This window comes from Chamaea fasciata, unplaced genomic scaffold, assembly GCF_029207755.1.
Source record: "Chamaea fasciata isolate MVZ Bird 193981 ecotype frontalis unplaced genomic scaffold, bChaFas1.0.hap1 SCAF_2, whole genome shotgun sequence".
NCBI lineage: Eukaryota > Metazoa > Chordata > Aves > Passeriformes > Sylviidae > Chamaea > Chamaea fasciata.
The window spans coordinates 46,906,936-46,922,348 of record NW_027094087.1 but is presented as its reverse complement, the minus strand read 5'-3'; the positions used below and the strand labels follow the sequence as shown (position 1 = coordinate 46,922,348).

The following is a 15,413-nucleotide window of genomic DNA, read 5'->3' as shown; positions in this document are numbered from 1 at the left end:
CACATCCAGTGTAGCTGCTCAAAGGGTTTGACAAACTGACTGCTCAGATGGTCAGGCAACTTAATATTCCTCTGTTTAATAATTTTTTAGTTACTTTGTATGTCAACAGAAGGGACTTTTACAAGAACAGCCATAGCCTCAATTGCATACTAAACTGTGGAGTTTTGAGCTACTTGCTGAAAAGTTAAAGCAGCCCTGTCCTGTGCTACTATTCAACATGGTACAAATAATAGCAGAGGAGCAAAGACAAGTGTTATTACAGTTTCCCATTGAATCACACTGCTGTTTAGAGAAGGAAGTGCTGTTTCCAGTGCTCATTCTCCTTTCTGAAAGGTTAGCAGCTTTGTGCAGCTTTATGAGCCGGTGTGTTTACCAAGTGGTGACTAAGTGGGTTATCGCAATGTGGGAAGTGAATTAACAGTGATGGAAATAGATTAAAGCTATGGATTAAACAAAGGTATGATGGGTTTTCTAGGACCTCAAACTGCAAGTTCTTCTTCATGTAGAAATCATGAACAGTCAAAACACCAAGGACTAAAAAACATCAATTCACCAGAAAAACTGAGACCTGAGCCTTAATGATTCTTCCCTTACACATCTGCTGAATGAAGAATCTATATGCAGTAACTGAAAAAGGTGACAGTAGGTTTTTAGACACACACTGATTCATCTGTATTTCTCTATTAAACATTAAGCCCTTCACAAACCAAGGTCAGTCTGTTGATGCTTTTCAATCATCTAGATCAAGTTCTTTGTGGTTTTTATTTTATGTAAAAAAATGACAACACTTTTGTACATCTAGGGTGGAAATAATTTTCTGGGAATTTTTTAGCTTAGCATATTCCACTTCATGTTTCCATTGTTTTAATAATGTATGATATTTGCTTCTACTGACAGACATACTGAGAATTGCAGTTTAGATACAATATACACATATAAAAGGCAGTATTGATTTAAATTAGTACAGACAGCAGCTCTTTTTCTCTGCTTGCAAGTATCTGAGTGGGATTCATCTCTCACTCAGATACCAACAAGACAGATGCCCAATTGAGAGCTAGTCAAGCAGGTGTTCATCATAGGAATAGGAAATTGTCCTGTGAAGATGGTCATGTCACATGTGCATATCTGAGAAATAAATATATGGCACATGTTATCCTTTGCTTTTATATGAAAAGCTGACTGTTATTTTCTGCTCTTCTCTACACCGCAGATCCTGCTGCCGTACTCTTGTATGGCACACTTTGGTATCTGAGTTCTGCTGAAGGTTAAGCACAAAAGCAGTCTGAAAACAGTTACTTGGAAATAAAACTTATTGCTAGCTGATATGTTGACAAGATCTCCCTGACTCAGCCTTGGCAGCCTCTGTAGCAGGGCAGAGGCAGCCAGACCTGTCCATATGAACACATTGTCAAAGAGGGTCTGTGTTATTAAGGATGTATCTGGCAGCACCACAGGCTGCTGCACAGTGCAGTGTGCTCAGGGAAAAGAGGAGCAAATTCTTTCTCTGGCAGAGCTAGACTGAAAAAGTCAATTTTGAAGCCAGTGTACCTCCAGCGAATGGTTGCATTCATTTAGTGACATTTTCACTCCTATCACTTGCTCCCTCTGATGACTGTGTCTTCTAGTTCGACTGCTTCCTTTTAAAAAAACACCAAGAAACCAAAAAACCTAAACCAGCTATATGCTGGAATTATACCTATGGGACTCATTGGCAAGTACATTTTTCAGTTCATGATCTATGAAGCCATGTGCTGACAGGATTCCTTTTTTTACCAAATGTATCTCTCCACTTTATTTTCCCTACAGGAAAGTCTCTTGGACACGGAGCTTTCGGAAAGGTGGTACAAGCATCTGCCTTTGGAATTAGGAAATCACCAACATGCAGAATAGTTGCTGTGAAAATGCTGAAAGGTATCTTGCTGCAAAGCTGCATTGGAAAAAATGATGCCTTATATAGTGGTGCATTTTTTAATACAATTCTGCCAGAGGCAAAAGCTTTCCACAATAACTTTTTGAAGACTCCAAAATGTGCACAAATCAAGTTTCAGGTCCACCACAAATGAAATAGCAGAACTATGAAATAAAAAATTGCATTCTCAGTAAAAAGTCGTACCATTATGCTAGACTGACCCTATACCGAATACTGTAAATGAAATTTAGCTGAAGTATAAGGTGTCCACCTTGATGTGAAGACACTTGGATAGAAGCTTTCATATTTTCCTTGGCCATTCGTTCCAAGGAATGATCATCTTACTGTTAAAATAAGATGCCTTATGTCTCATTTGCATATGCCTGACTTTTGCATCTCATTCTAATCTTCTCCATTAGATTTTATGATTTTTCTTCACAAAGGCCCTTTTATTAAGCAAAACACATTAAGCAGTTTAAATCTTGGTGGTGGTGTGCAGGTGTGTCCCCTCTGAACTGGCTGCAGGCTCATCACATCGTGGTTAAGATGCTGACACCTAGGTTGTACAACGGATTTGCCAGCACTGTTCATACACCAGTGCTCATGTGAAAGTAGAATCATCACCCAGCTATTCACTGCCGCCTTTCTCATTGGAGCAGAAAGGACAAAAGCCCCACATTAATTTGAAGAGGATGCTTGGGACATTAGCAAGCAGGATGATATTCAGTCATAGCCTGCAGCAGCTGTGATTGAATTCCCTAATCCAGAGGCCTGGTGACATCCCTCCTAGGTATTTAACTTTCCCCTCTTTATGTGTGTAAGGATCATAGCAGGTTTGGTTTTTTGTTGTTGTTGTTGTTTTGGGGTTTTTTTTGTTGTTTTGGTTTGTTTGGTTTTCTTTTTTTGCATTGCCCCAGAAGTTTATGCTGCATTGCTTATCTGTCTTAATCCCTGTCTTCATCCTTTTGGTGTTGTTTCTATGCCAGGACACATCCCCTATTCTGCCAGTATGGCTTGGAACCCCAATGCTCACGGTTGACAGTTCAGGAATCGTTTGAATGAACCCGTCTTAGCCAGTGGCTCCCAGCTTCACACATACTTACTTACCATTTATCAGGAGATGCCTACATGTAAATTCCAGCCCTTGAAGTGGACTGCTGGGTTCAGGGTTTCTTTATGTACATTAGCAGGCTTCTTGTGCCAGCCAGCACCACCAAGGAGCAGCGGGTGCTCCTGGAACAGATGGGAGCAGATGGCAGCTACAAGTCTTCCTGGTGGGATTCACACATGCTTGTGCAGAGTAGATGCTTTTATCTGAGTTGGTCACTCAAATGCCCTTCACTGGCAGTGGTGAGAGACAACAGTTCATCCCATCCTAAGGCAGATTCCTGCATATGGGGGGCTGAATCCTTGTTCAGCGCTGCTGACAATGAAGACAGCCAGTGGTGACCAAATCTTAAAGCAGGTATCTTTCGTACCTCACCTAAAACATGGGGAGATCTGCCTCATTCCTTGCGTCCTCACCGGATTATTCAGGAACTCTTGCAGTCATTTATAGGCCTTACTCTCACAGATTTCTCATGGTGGAGGGGAAGTGTCACCGCCCATATAAGCAAACAGTGGATCATCAAGAGGAAGACAAGTTTTGTCTGGGACACCAAGAAAAACTGTTTCCATTCAGATGTTGAAACTAAGGCCTTTAAGACCTAGCTCGAGAGTTTTTTCCACAGAACTGCTCTTCTTGCTCTTGGTGTCACTAAACTGAAAAACTCCTTTAGGGCCTACACAAAACAATATGGGTTTTTTCTTGTTTTCTTAACAAAATTAAATTCTGCAGGAAGCAAATTTGCTCAGGGGGAATGAAAATTTTCACTCAACACTAAATAGAACGTTTTGGATTTATTTGAGGCACTTCTTATGTCATTCCTATTATTATTGACCATGACTAGTGGTAAGGGTGAGATGCAGTCACTTCACTTTAATCAATTATTATTTATTTCTCTAGTCTACCTGCAGGCTTCCTACATAATGAACAGAACCAGACAGGCATCACTCAGGGGTTCATCTTTCCCTTATACAGATGGCTAAACATGATGGCTGTACCAGCTTCTGGAAATACTTTGCTCTTGCCAGTGACCCCTTAAGGTGTTGATTAGCTCAGGCTAGAACATAACCCTTAGGTAGCTGAAGTCAGGTCAGACAAAACCAATTCTAGATAGAGTTAATTATAATCTTGAAATCCCTTTTTATTTGTTCTTTTAATTTTTTGGCTGAAACATCAGAACTATTCATGTAAGAAAAAAAAATTCTCTCAGTTCTAAATATAGAAGGGTCTACTGGGAGGAAGTTGAGTGCCTGACTCTTTTTATGGGTTTAATTGCAACCAAGAGGATGCTGAGCAGGGAGGAATAGAGAGAGAGCATCAATACAAGAAGTAGATCCAGTAATGGAGATTATTTCAGTGGAAAGTAATGAGAAGTGGTAAAGCTCAGCAGGACCAATACTTTGCCTTTTCACACTGACTTTTTATTTTTTTATTTACAGAAGGGGCCACAGCAAGTGAGTACAAAGCACTGATGACTGAGCTGAAAATCCTAATCCACATTGGTCATCATCTCAACATTGTGAATTTGTTGGGAGCTTGCACAAAACATGGAGGTAAAAAAGTCTGCACTGCTCTGAAAATGGGTTTGGGTTATCTCCCAGTAACAGCCAGTGACCCATGTTTTTTTTCTCATCCAGAAGTCAAGTTAGTAACTTTTATATTCAAGCTCATCCTGTAGTTGGTGAAAAAAAAAAAAGGAAAAGAAAAAGAGATTTTTAGTCATTTAATGAAGTGATTAAACATTTCCTCTCTCTAAACTCTCTTTTAGTATTAATATATGAAGTGTGAACTTAGGAACATGCCACTTGCTCACCTTTATCTCACTCACTCCCCTGCTCAAGCTCAAGTTAAACATGATCTGGAAAGACTGGGAACAAGGGATATCAGTTGCTGGCCCTGAACTATGAATCACAATGCAGCTGTTGTAAAATCCTTCATGATATTACACTCAGAAAATCAAAAGACCAGTATGGGAGATTGTTTGTTTTAGATATGTCACCTATTTTAGTTCAACAAGTGTGTGGGCTGTGGGACTCCAGTCTGAACTGCCCGAAGAGGAAACAGAGTGTCCCTCAGGACCCAGACTCAAGACCCAGCTTTTAAAAATTAGGTCCTGCCCTAATTTCCAGAAGCAGTATTGTTTTGATAATGTCCAGTGTCCTTCAAGCAGCCTTCTAGTTCTTAGGATATGTTGCCAGCTATTCTGGACTCAAGTAGTAGTTACGAGCATGAAAGATTCTTTCTCAGAACTGATGCTACCTTTTATTGCTTTATGCTGCTCAAAATGCTAATTTTTTTTTTTTTTTTTATTGTCCAGGGCCTCTGATGGTGATTGTTGAATACTGCAAGTATGGGAATTTATCAAACTATCTGAAGAGCAAAAGGAATCTTTTCTGCCCTAATAAGGTAAGGAGGCAGATGGTCCTGGTAGGGTTGATCTTACCTGACTTAAGTGTTGGTAATGTAGATGTCAGCTCTGAGCTCGTCTCCTCAGACTCTCTTCTACCAAAGGAGAGAAATGACTTTTGGGTGAAGTTCACCTGACCTATATTAATATTTGGTGTGGGATATGTTGTGCCAAGAAAGGATTCACCTCTCTCTCCCTGACTGTGCAAGGAGACTGCTGTGACTAATTTGGCTGGAGCCATCTACAGCGAGGGGAGGTGAATCCTATCCAAAGTGTCCCCATGTGCTCTTGCCCTGCTTCTGATGAACCCATTCCTGGTGAGCTTGAGGTCAGCAAAGCCTAAGGAAGTGGTTTTGCCCACTTATTTCAGTACTGCTGGGAGCACAAACAAGATCATATCAATTAAATCACATGTCCCATGACACTCAAATATTCGGAGATTTACAAGTAATCTTACTATTGTGTGAGAAGAACTATTAGAAGGAAAAGAGATTAGAGTCTTGTCCTCATATCCCACAGCCCTCTGAATCAAATTCACGATATGTTTCTTATTACAAACCTATATCCAAATGTCCCAGAAAATTCAAATTGTTCCAGAAAAAAATCCTCCAAAGGATCCAGGGTTATGACATGAGACTTAGGAGCCTGGATACAGAACAGCAGCTCAGCTAAGCCAAACCCTCAGCAGCATCTCAGGGATTTTTTTTTGGGAGGGCTCTGTGGGAGACCTCACTCAAGAGGACATCTGCCTCTAAAAGGCCTTTGTCTGCTCCCAAGGCTGTCCATGTTTTACTCCACATGAGACACAGCAGCTGGCTCCTCCTCTACATGGTTGCTGGAGTCAGATGCTCAGCAGGGAGTATGGCTGGGCAGGGTCCATGCTGAGCAGAGTCATTCCCATACCCCCTTCCCACACCCATGCTCTGGCACCCTTGGAAAGGCTGCCTGGGCAGGAAGGAGGTGGAAGTTTGGCTCTGCACCAGCATGCACAGGGAATAGAGATGGCTGCAGGACAGGAGGAAAAGTAAGAGGGGGCAAGAGCATAGCCAGGCAGCCAGGCTGCTCTACAGGTAGCAGTGAGAGAGCTTTTTTCCAAACAGTGTTGCCTGTGTCCTGTTAAACCATCACATGATTGGCCATAGGAAAAAAGCATCGAATAAAGGCATTGAAGAGAGGCAGTCACTTCCAACCGCAGCTCTGCTTCAAACATCAAGTGTCCTTGCTCCTCATGGAAAGGGCTTACAAGCCCACACCAAACCCTGTGCAGCGACATACAGACAGATGTCTTAAACAGGTTGGGACCAAAAGCTGATGTTTGAGAGGTCTGGGATACCTCCATTGTGGGCATAACCTTCTCAACTTGCTCTTTCATGCTCCTTCTCTGTCTGCTGGACAGAAATGGGCCCTTTCAGATGTCCCATTTCAGGCTGAGATGAGCCACAGCCCAGCAAACAGGTCCATCCATACCCCTGCAAATCCTCACTGGGCAGAGGTAGCCCACTGCCCTGGTTACCCCAAAATCATATGCTGGTGTTCCCAAGCCACCAAATTTCTGCCTTCTTGGGATGATGACCTTGGTGAAGCACTGCCCTGCCACCAGCCCCTGCCTGGCACAGAGGCACTTGGCACCCCTGCCCCTGAGAGATATGACCACACCACAGACCACCAGCTCAGCAGAAACGCAACAGCAGTCTGATCTGGTTCCTCCCCACCCCCTCCACTGCTCTGATGTAGCACCTCTTCTCCTCTTTTTGTTTCAAGGACTCCTCTCTACAGGGAGAGGCAATGAAAAAGAATATTGAGCCAGTGGAAAGCAAGAAACAAAGGCTGGCCAGTGTCACCAGCAGCGACAGCTTTGCGAGCTCTGGGTTCCAGGAAGATAAAAGTCTGAGTGATGTGGAGGAGGACGAGGAGGGTAGGTATTAATTCCTTCCTGTCCCTACACGGACTGGGATATTTTTACAACATACTGTGAATCCCTGAAATTTTTTTCCTCATTTATCACCCTAATAAACATCCGTGGGAGATGCTCAGAGGGTCATGTCCAGAGGGTAGAAGATTTAAAAAAAGATTATTTCCAGGGTTACTAAATCTGACAGGAAAATGTGTGATTGTTTCTTCTGACTGCTCCTTATCTTTGGGGAAAACACAGCAGTGTCCAAAGCACAGGGTGTAAAGCAAGCACTATTTTTGTTTCCAATGACAGTATCTGACCTTCAAATATCCCTCCATGAAGACTGACTTTATGGGAATAATGGGGTCTGTAAGAAAGGGGGAAAACAGCTGCCTGTGAGCGGTCTTTGTAACAAACCCTGCTTTCCACCTCTGCAGATGCTGATGACCTGTACAAGCTGCCCCTCACTATGGAGGACCTGATCTCTTACAGCTTTCAGGTGGCCAGAGGCATGGAGTTCCTCTCCTCCAGAAAGGTGAGTTTTGCACCGAGGGTTTTCACTGGAGAAGGACAGGATTCAGAGGGGAAATCATGTCTACGTTGTAGTGACACCTTCCTTGGGAGAGGTCCCAAAGGAAGAGCCGTTTTCCTCTTGGCATTATAAATATAACTGTGTTTATCCAAGCATCCACAGTCCATAAACACAGGATCATGACTGAAGGCAGTGGGTCAAGCTCATTCATTTGGGGAAGATCTTTTGGGTGTGGCAGGTTTTTCCTTAATTTCAACTTATATTAGGGAGCTCCAAATGATTCAGCTCTTTCCCTGCAAATGTCAAAGGGCTTACAAATTTGTCACTTTCTGGACTTGGTAATTTTTTTAAAAAATAATTACCACTGTTTACAGTAACTTCATGTAAACTACAGGCAACTTCCCTAAAAAATTAAATTTATCAATAATAATAATTTTTTAAAGGATATGAGAGACAGGAAATTTGTGGGCATGAATAAGGAAATGCAGTTTGATTGTGAAACTGTTTTATTATAGTGCATTCATCGTGACCTGGCAGCCAGAAACATCCTTTTATCTGAGAACAATGTTGTGAAGATCTGTGATTTCGGCCTCGCAAGAGATATTTATAAAAATCCTGATTATGTGAGAAAAGGAGATGTAAGTCAAAATGCTGTTTATTTACCCAAATGCTTATAACATGTCAGTTCAAACTGTCCACCAAAACGTCCTGTAGACATTCACATTTTCCGAATTTAAGAGCTCAAAATCTGTCATGGTTTTTATGTGAAGACGAGCTGTCCAGATGTGTTGTGGGTCTGGGAAACATTTCTATCCTCGGGCATAAGGCTTAAACATGCTAACTGCTTCACAGCTCTGCCCTGTTAATACTTTTTTATTTTAGACATTTCTTGGCGGGCTCACCATAACCCCTTTGCTCCATAAACTTCCTTCAAGGAAAACAGTCCCTCCCAAAAAAGGTGTGTACCCCCCAGTGCTCCCATGCCAGGGCCAAGCCCTGCTCGTGGTGCCCCGAGCAGCTGATCAGGACTTGCTGCTCCAATACCTCCTCGGTGTGTTTTTTTCCCCCTGCTGCAGAGAGCAGGCAGTGAGTGCCCTGCCAGCCCTGCTGTGGAGGGCTGGGCCAGCAAACTGTGCTTGCACCCACCCATGACATGGGAATTTGGTATGGGCATTGAAGTCATGCAGAGAGTCTCTTTCTGGAGGTCTCACCTACCTGCCAGCTATTCCCATATCTGTAAATAGCTTATTAACTGGGGAATTTTAACATAGCTTTAGTACTGCTCAGGACACCCTAACAAGCTGTGCTGAGGGGGCTTTGAGGGTTACTGATGTGCTCCTGCAATTCTGGCTCTGAAAATTTCCCCGAGAATATCTCCAACAACATTACCGAATGGTTGGGGCTTGGATGCAGGGCTTTCTGTCCTGTCTCTATGATGCTGGCAAGAGACCTCTGCTCCTACACATTCCCACATCCCTGTAAAGAAAAGGCCTGGTCACAGGTTTTCCAATGTCTCATGTTTTGTGCCACATGTTTTTTAAAAACAGCCTTTTACTCCGACAATTTGTTAAGTGTATGAATGAGTGTGGGTTTATCTTGACTGCCTGTAAGGAAATCCCACAGGTTCCTGCTTGAATGGTAATTATTTACATAACAATATATAGTTGATTCATCTATGATTAAAATCTTTCAGGCTTTGAAAATAATAGTCAGCTTCGTCCCTTTTACTCCAGGCTCGACTTCCTCTCAAGTGGATGGCTCCTGAATCCATATTTGATAAAATCTACAATACAAAAAGCGACGTGTGGTCCTATGGGGTCTTGCTGTGGGAGATATTTTCCTTGGGTATGTTAACTCTGCACCCCAGGAGCTTGACAGGAGTGGGCATTGCAGCTTGGGGGAAACATCCATTACCTTCAATGATCTTATGGGAGGTATTTCAGAAAGACCTAAATCAGAGGCAGAGGGACTACTATCGTGCCCCTGTGAACTAGAAATTTTGGTGCTTTTAAGAGCACTGAAAGCTCATTTGCCAAGATGAAAGCCTTTAAGGACAACACAGCTATCTGAGAACTTTACCACCTGCTTCTGCCATGGGCAAAACCTAAGCATCTCACTTTTCCCTGCAGAAATCCTTGGCAGAGGATGCAGGGCAGCACAGCCAGAGCAGTCACAGTGCTTTGACTGATGGCACTCACCAGGAAGATCAGGCAATTTTTAAAGCATTTTAATTGAATGTGGAACCCTGTGGTATAACACAGAGCTGTGATTTTGGGCCATCAGCTGCCAAAGACCAAGGCACCACCTCCCGTGCCACAGACAGCATTCAAGACACCAAGTGCCATGAGCTGAGTGCTCGCTCAAAAGGTTCTTATTCCTCTTGTGGGAGCAAGGCAGCCAAACCCACAGTTTGCATGTCTCAGATTCCATCACCTCCATTTCCAGCCCAAGTCCAGGAGGTCCCCCCAGCCCAGGAGGGATCTAGCCGCATCCTCCTCACCCAGGCTACTGGACACAGCAGGCAAAAAGCATCTGCACTGATGCCGCAGGACGAACTAGAGCATGCAATCTGAAATAAAAACCCAGTGAAGCCTTTCTTTTCCTTTCTTTCATGTGGAAAAGGCAGGACACAAGATGTACACTGAGTGGGAACAACAATGACTGTCAGAATAGAAGAATCTTAATTGAGTTCAACACAGAGGCTGACAAAAGAGGCGAACAGCAGAGGAAACAATACTATTCCATTCTCAGGACAATCAATCATTTATTAGTTTAAATACATGTTGTTGGTCAGCCTGCCAACTCTTGTGATTTTATGGTCAGCCTCATAATACCTGCTATTTTTTTCTTAAAGCCCCAGCTCCTTGAACCTGGTGACTCTCTGACTCTATGAAAGGTCCTTTTTTTTCCCTTTCATTTTCCCTTTTCCTGATCTTGTCTACAGAAAAACAAATTAAAGACCAACAATACAATCAGGCTGCATCTGAAAAACACAGAAAATAGAAAAACAATACAGATGTTCTGTGATCTGATTTAAAACAATTATTTCAAATTTTTCACAGTGATTTTGGGCATTTGGGGTTTGTTAATATCGTGCTCACTAGAATTTGGAGTAGTCCAAACCAATAGGAAGATCAAACTTGGCTTTTCAAGGGACAGTGTTCAAGTAAAATTCATGTGCATTTGTTCTATTCAGGCCAGGAAAGCCCCACCAGTAGTTGTGGCCTTGATCTTGCCCCCCCTCCAAAGACTGGGGCTTGGAGCATGACCAGCAGTAATTCCCTGCCTGTGGCATCCAGCAGGGCCAGACCCTGCAGGGGGGCCACCCGCTGACCCCCAGCTCTGCAACCTGATGATGCACACCCCAAGTTTGAGGGAGATGCACAGGGGCAACAGCGAGGTCACAGGTACTCAAGGCATGTCTCTGTTCTCCCAATGTCACCTCCAGGCGCCTCTCCTTACCCCGGAGTCCAAATAGACGAGGATTTCTGCAGCAGGCTGAAGGAAGGCACAAGAATGAGAGCCCCAGAGCAAGCAACTGAGGAGATGTAAGATGCCTTTGCTTGCCTTGTGTACCACTGCCCTGCTGGGCTGCCCTGCAGATGATGTTCCAGTCTAAAAGGATCCTGTACCAGCCTAAGGAAAAACAACCCAATCATGCATTGGTATCTTCTTGTGCACCCCCACCCTAACCCCGGGCTCTCCCATAGGGTAGGAAAAGGTAGGGGGCAACGAGGACCTGAGCCCAGTGCACCACCAGGGCTGTGCTCTGAGGGGAGCTGAGCAAAGAGGATGAGGAGGAGGAGGAGGAAGAAGAAGGTCATTCCTTGCCAGGTTTAATATTTACCGACATTCACACAGATAAGTTCTGGAGGACTGTGACATTATTAACATCATCTTGACTTAGGAAGTGACAGTGGAGGCTTCCTCGCAATCACTCGGGTAATGAGGGCCCACCCTTTCCTGTACACTGTGTCTGATGGCAAAGGAAGGTGACAAGGGACCCACAGCCTCCCTGCCCGGGTTGTCTGAGTCCTTCCACCGCCATGTCAGCCGTCACTCCCCGCTCCCCTACCTTCAGGTGCAGTCTCAAGCTGCAACTGCATGGCCAACACCTTTTTGGAGATCAAGGTGGGTCAGGACGGAGTACCTTGCCTGGGGAGGCACATGCAGCACACTGAACATTCACCCTGTCACACAAATCATTGAGGACCGTGAACATGTCCAGGGTATTTTACCTCTGGAGGCAAAATCTTGGTGTCTTGGTGCCTTCCCGAGTGCTATGTCAAAACTCTAAATAGCAACACTTACCAAAAAATAGTTCTAGCAGAAGAAAAGGATGCAAGCCAGCCATGCCTATCTGGGAGTATTGCCCATTGACTAATTTTATTATCCTAGTGACAGTAAATAAGAGCTTTTTTTTTTTTTTTTTTTCCTCTTCCACATATTTTATTGCAGGAAGGAAAGCTCGGCTCAACCAATACAAGGAAGTGACACATCCATATAAGTCATCTTAGGATGCCTTTAGGATACCTTAACCTAAACATTGCCAGTTAATAGATGTTTAATACAAAGGTTTAATGCTTGATTATGAATGAAAAAAAGGAAGTATGACTGGTTGGCTGAATTATCCTTTTGATGTTGTCTTCTGGGGTGTTGCAGGAAGGTTTTCCTTTTTTATGGAAAGCTTACTGCTTTAAATTTAGGAAGAGAGTGTTAGAGAGAATCTTTGTAAAACCAAGCAGGTTGAGGAGTTATCTATCCATGTCTATTGATGACAAGCTGTCAAAGACTGCGCTGGATCTAACAGAGCTGTGACCCCACCATGTGCTCACTTTGCTGCTGTCCTCACAGTTACCAAATCATGCTGGACTGCTGGCAGAGCAATCCCAACGACAGGCCACGGTTCTGCGAGCTGGTGAAAAAGCTGGGCGACCTGCTGCAAGCAAATGTCCAGCAGGTAATAATGTCACAACCGCGTGCTGTCACCGAGGCAGGGCCAACTGGCCATGTGGACCCAGGAATAACACTTTCATTTCTCGTTCGCATTTAGGAAGGTAAAGACTACATACCCCTCGGCACAATATTTTCAACAGAAAGTGGGTCTCCCCCTGCATCTGATCCTTTGTGCAAAGAAAATTTTCCTGTTACAAGCTCAAGTTGTGGAAGCACTGAAGATGTCAGGTGAGATAAGTAAGATTAGGACTGTGTGTGTTTGCCGGGGGTGATAGCTCGCTGCATAGCCCAGTTTGGACCTGGGTGGGACAAAACAGAGACAGACCACAGATGGCCTGAGTGTCCCAGCAGTTGCTGAGTCACCCACTGCTGTGGCTCTTTGGAGTGCCCCTGCCCAGGGGGACCTGCAGGTCACAGGGTCCAGGCCCTGTGAGAGGCACGGCTGTGTGTACCCTGGGACTGGGGAATGAGATTTGGGTGAGGTCTGGTTAATAAGTCCCTTTTGTATGACCTACCTCGAAGATAGCTGGGAACTGCCTAAAGAAACAGAGATACCCAACACTTCCTGCTTGTGCACTTCACACTCTCACCAAAAACTGTCCTGCTTTTCTTGTTGAACAGATACATAAACACTTTCAAAATAAACCCTCCCCAGCGCATAAAGACATTTGAAGAGCTTCCCATTAAGGAAACGCTTGTATTTAACGTAAGTGACTCCTGGACCAAATGATATGCCATGTATTTCTTTTTATTTATGTGCAACGTTTATACAGGGATAATGAGGACAGGGGGTTACTGCTTTGATAAAAGTTCTGATATGAGGTTGCAGAATTAGCTGTACTTGCAACAAGAGGTTATCCCACTGCCCTACAAATGGGGGTCAGAGATCCTTGCTGGCCATGTCATGGGCTGCAAACACTCCTTCCTTGACAAGAAGCGGTCAGTTCCAGGAGGTCTGCAAGGTATAGTTGACAGAGCCCCACCTGAATCCCACTGGCATGCAAGAGACACTTAAAATCCCTTGGGATCTGCATTTTCATCTGAATAGTAATGCATAAAGGGGGACTGTCAGTCCCTTTTCCATCAGAGGTCCCTGGTAGGAACAAGTCCTGTTATCAGATGGACAACCTGGAGCCACGTCTAACAATGGGACACACACTCAATCCTGGTAGGGATGGGCATGGGCAAGAGGCCGGGGCAAGCTTTTAGTGACCTAGTAGAATGCATTAAGCAGCAGGAGTGGCGCTCATAGGGTTGAACTGGTGGCTGGCCAGAGCCTCAGACTGCAAGTAGACACCTTTCTTTGAGCACCCTGGATCTGCATTAACATTACCTGTTTGCTGCACCCCAAGGCACGGGTGGTTTGGAAAGGCACCATTAAATACCTGCGTACTGCAGCACCTCCAGCAGCACAGAGCTGCTGTCTCCTAGAGCTGTCTCAGCATCAATGACCAGAAGGATGCTGTAAATCAGACCAAAGAGGAACTGAGTCCTTTGTAAAAATACAGTTAGCACCTAACAGGACTGCATCTTTTTTTGTTTTCCTCAAGGATTATCAAGCAGACAGTGGGATGGTGCTGGCTCCAGAGGAACTGAAACGCTTCACATGGACAGGCAGCAAGCAGAAACGGACACTCTTTGGGTCTGTATTTTATGCTTCCTTCTTCTCAGGTTTTAGATGGCAAAGGAGAATTCAAGATCCTTGTGCTAAATAATGCCTTGTGAAAATAGATGAGGTGTTCCCAGTCCCTGCAAATATTCTTGCTGAGGTGTGTGTTGCTTGGTTGAATCTGCAGTCAAACATCTTCCACACCTATATCTTCGAGGAGGCAAGTAACTTTCAATCCCTTTGATGCACATCAGCAGTATGATTTATTAGCACTTATTGATCCACCTAATGCTCAATTTAATGCCAGAGAGCAGTGGACTAAGGTAGGAGGCAGGTAACTGTAGGAAACAAGCCCTAAATAATAGGGGAGGAGAAACGTGTGGCTGTGAAGGATTTGCAGTTATTTCTGCAAGTCCCAAGGGCACCCCAGCTGGGACAAGGCCCCCTGTGCTTGTTTTTACCCTTCTTTTCCATGACTCAGCTAAGCATGGCCCATTTAACACCCATGGGCTCAGGATGCTAAAGTGGCAACTTTACAATAGATGGATGTGAGGGCCTCAGTTCTCTTCCTGCCTTTAAGCACTTGAATATATTGGCCATCTTCCTCCACCTAATTCCTGACAGCTGCCCAAGCAGGGAACTAGGGCTGCTTTAAGAAATGAGTTGCACTGACATGAACTCCCTGTAAATGGGAAGTGTTTATTTTCTCAATGCCGGCGCTGTATCAGTTCCCAGCCGCTGCAAAGCTGGCAGTGTCCTGGTTTCAGCTCACTGCTCTCAGCCAGCCTGGAGACTGCCCAGACCCAACCCATCGTTCATCTCCTGCTGGCAGGAGGTCAAGGCCAGCCTGCCATCCTGCCACTGCCAAACTTGTCGATGCCTTGCAGTTGGGCAGGCTGGGAGGTGTAGCATTGTCTCCAAGAACAATCAGAGCTGGCTGAAATGTGCAGTTGAGGCAGAGACGACTCGCTTCATGAAAAATTCCAGTGACTTAGAGGGTG

At 44.4% G+C, this 15,413-nt stretch overlaps 2 protein-coding genes across 2 annotated transcripts in view; one reads left to right on the top strand and one right to left on the bottom strand.

The window, feature by feature from the left end:
• Window positions 1–15,413, top strand: part of FLT1 (fms related receptor tyrosine kinase 1) — a 108,695-nt gene that overhangs the window by 87,599 nt on the left and 5,683 nt on the right. The window contains exons 18-29 of the mRNA XM_066175934.1: window positions 1,807–1,911; window positions 4,454–4,567; window positions 5,332–5,420; window positions 7,183–7,336; window positions 7,753–7,850; window positions 8,363–8,485; window positions 9,581–9,692; window positions 11,296–11,395; window positions 12,702–12,807; window positions 12,901–13,031; window positions 13,425–13,509; window positions 14,354–14,445. Of these exons, the coding sequence (XP_066032031.1) occupies window positions 1,807–1,911; window positions 4,454–4,567; window positions 5,332–5,420; window positions 7,183–7,336; window positions 7,753–7,850; window positions 8,363–8,485; window positions 9,581–9,692; window positions 11,296–11,395; window positions 12,702–12,807; window positions 12,901–13,031; window positions 13,425–13,509; window positions 14,354–14,445 (1,309 nt within the window). The remainder of the gene's footprint in view (window positions 1–1,806; window positions 1,912–4,453; window positions 4,568–5,331; window positions 5,421–7,182; window positions 7,337–7,752; window positions 7,851–8,362; window positions 8,486–9,580; window positions 9,693–11,295; window positions 11,396–12,701; window positions 12,808–12,900; window positions 13,032–13,424; window positions 13,510–14,353; window positions 14,446–15,413) is intronic.
• Window positions 4,559–15,413, bottom strand: part of PAN3 (poly(A) specific ribonuclease subunit PAN3) — a 97,930-nt gene continuing 87,075 nt past the window's right edge. Inside the window, exon 20 of the mRNA XM_066175939.1 lies at window positions 4,559–4,686. Within this exon, the coding sequence (XP_066032036.1) occupies window positions 4,660–4,686 (27 nt within the window). The 3' untranslated portion in view covers window positions 4,559–4,659. The remainder of the gene's footprint in view (window positions 4,687–15,413) is intronic.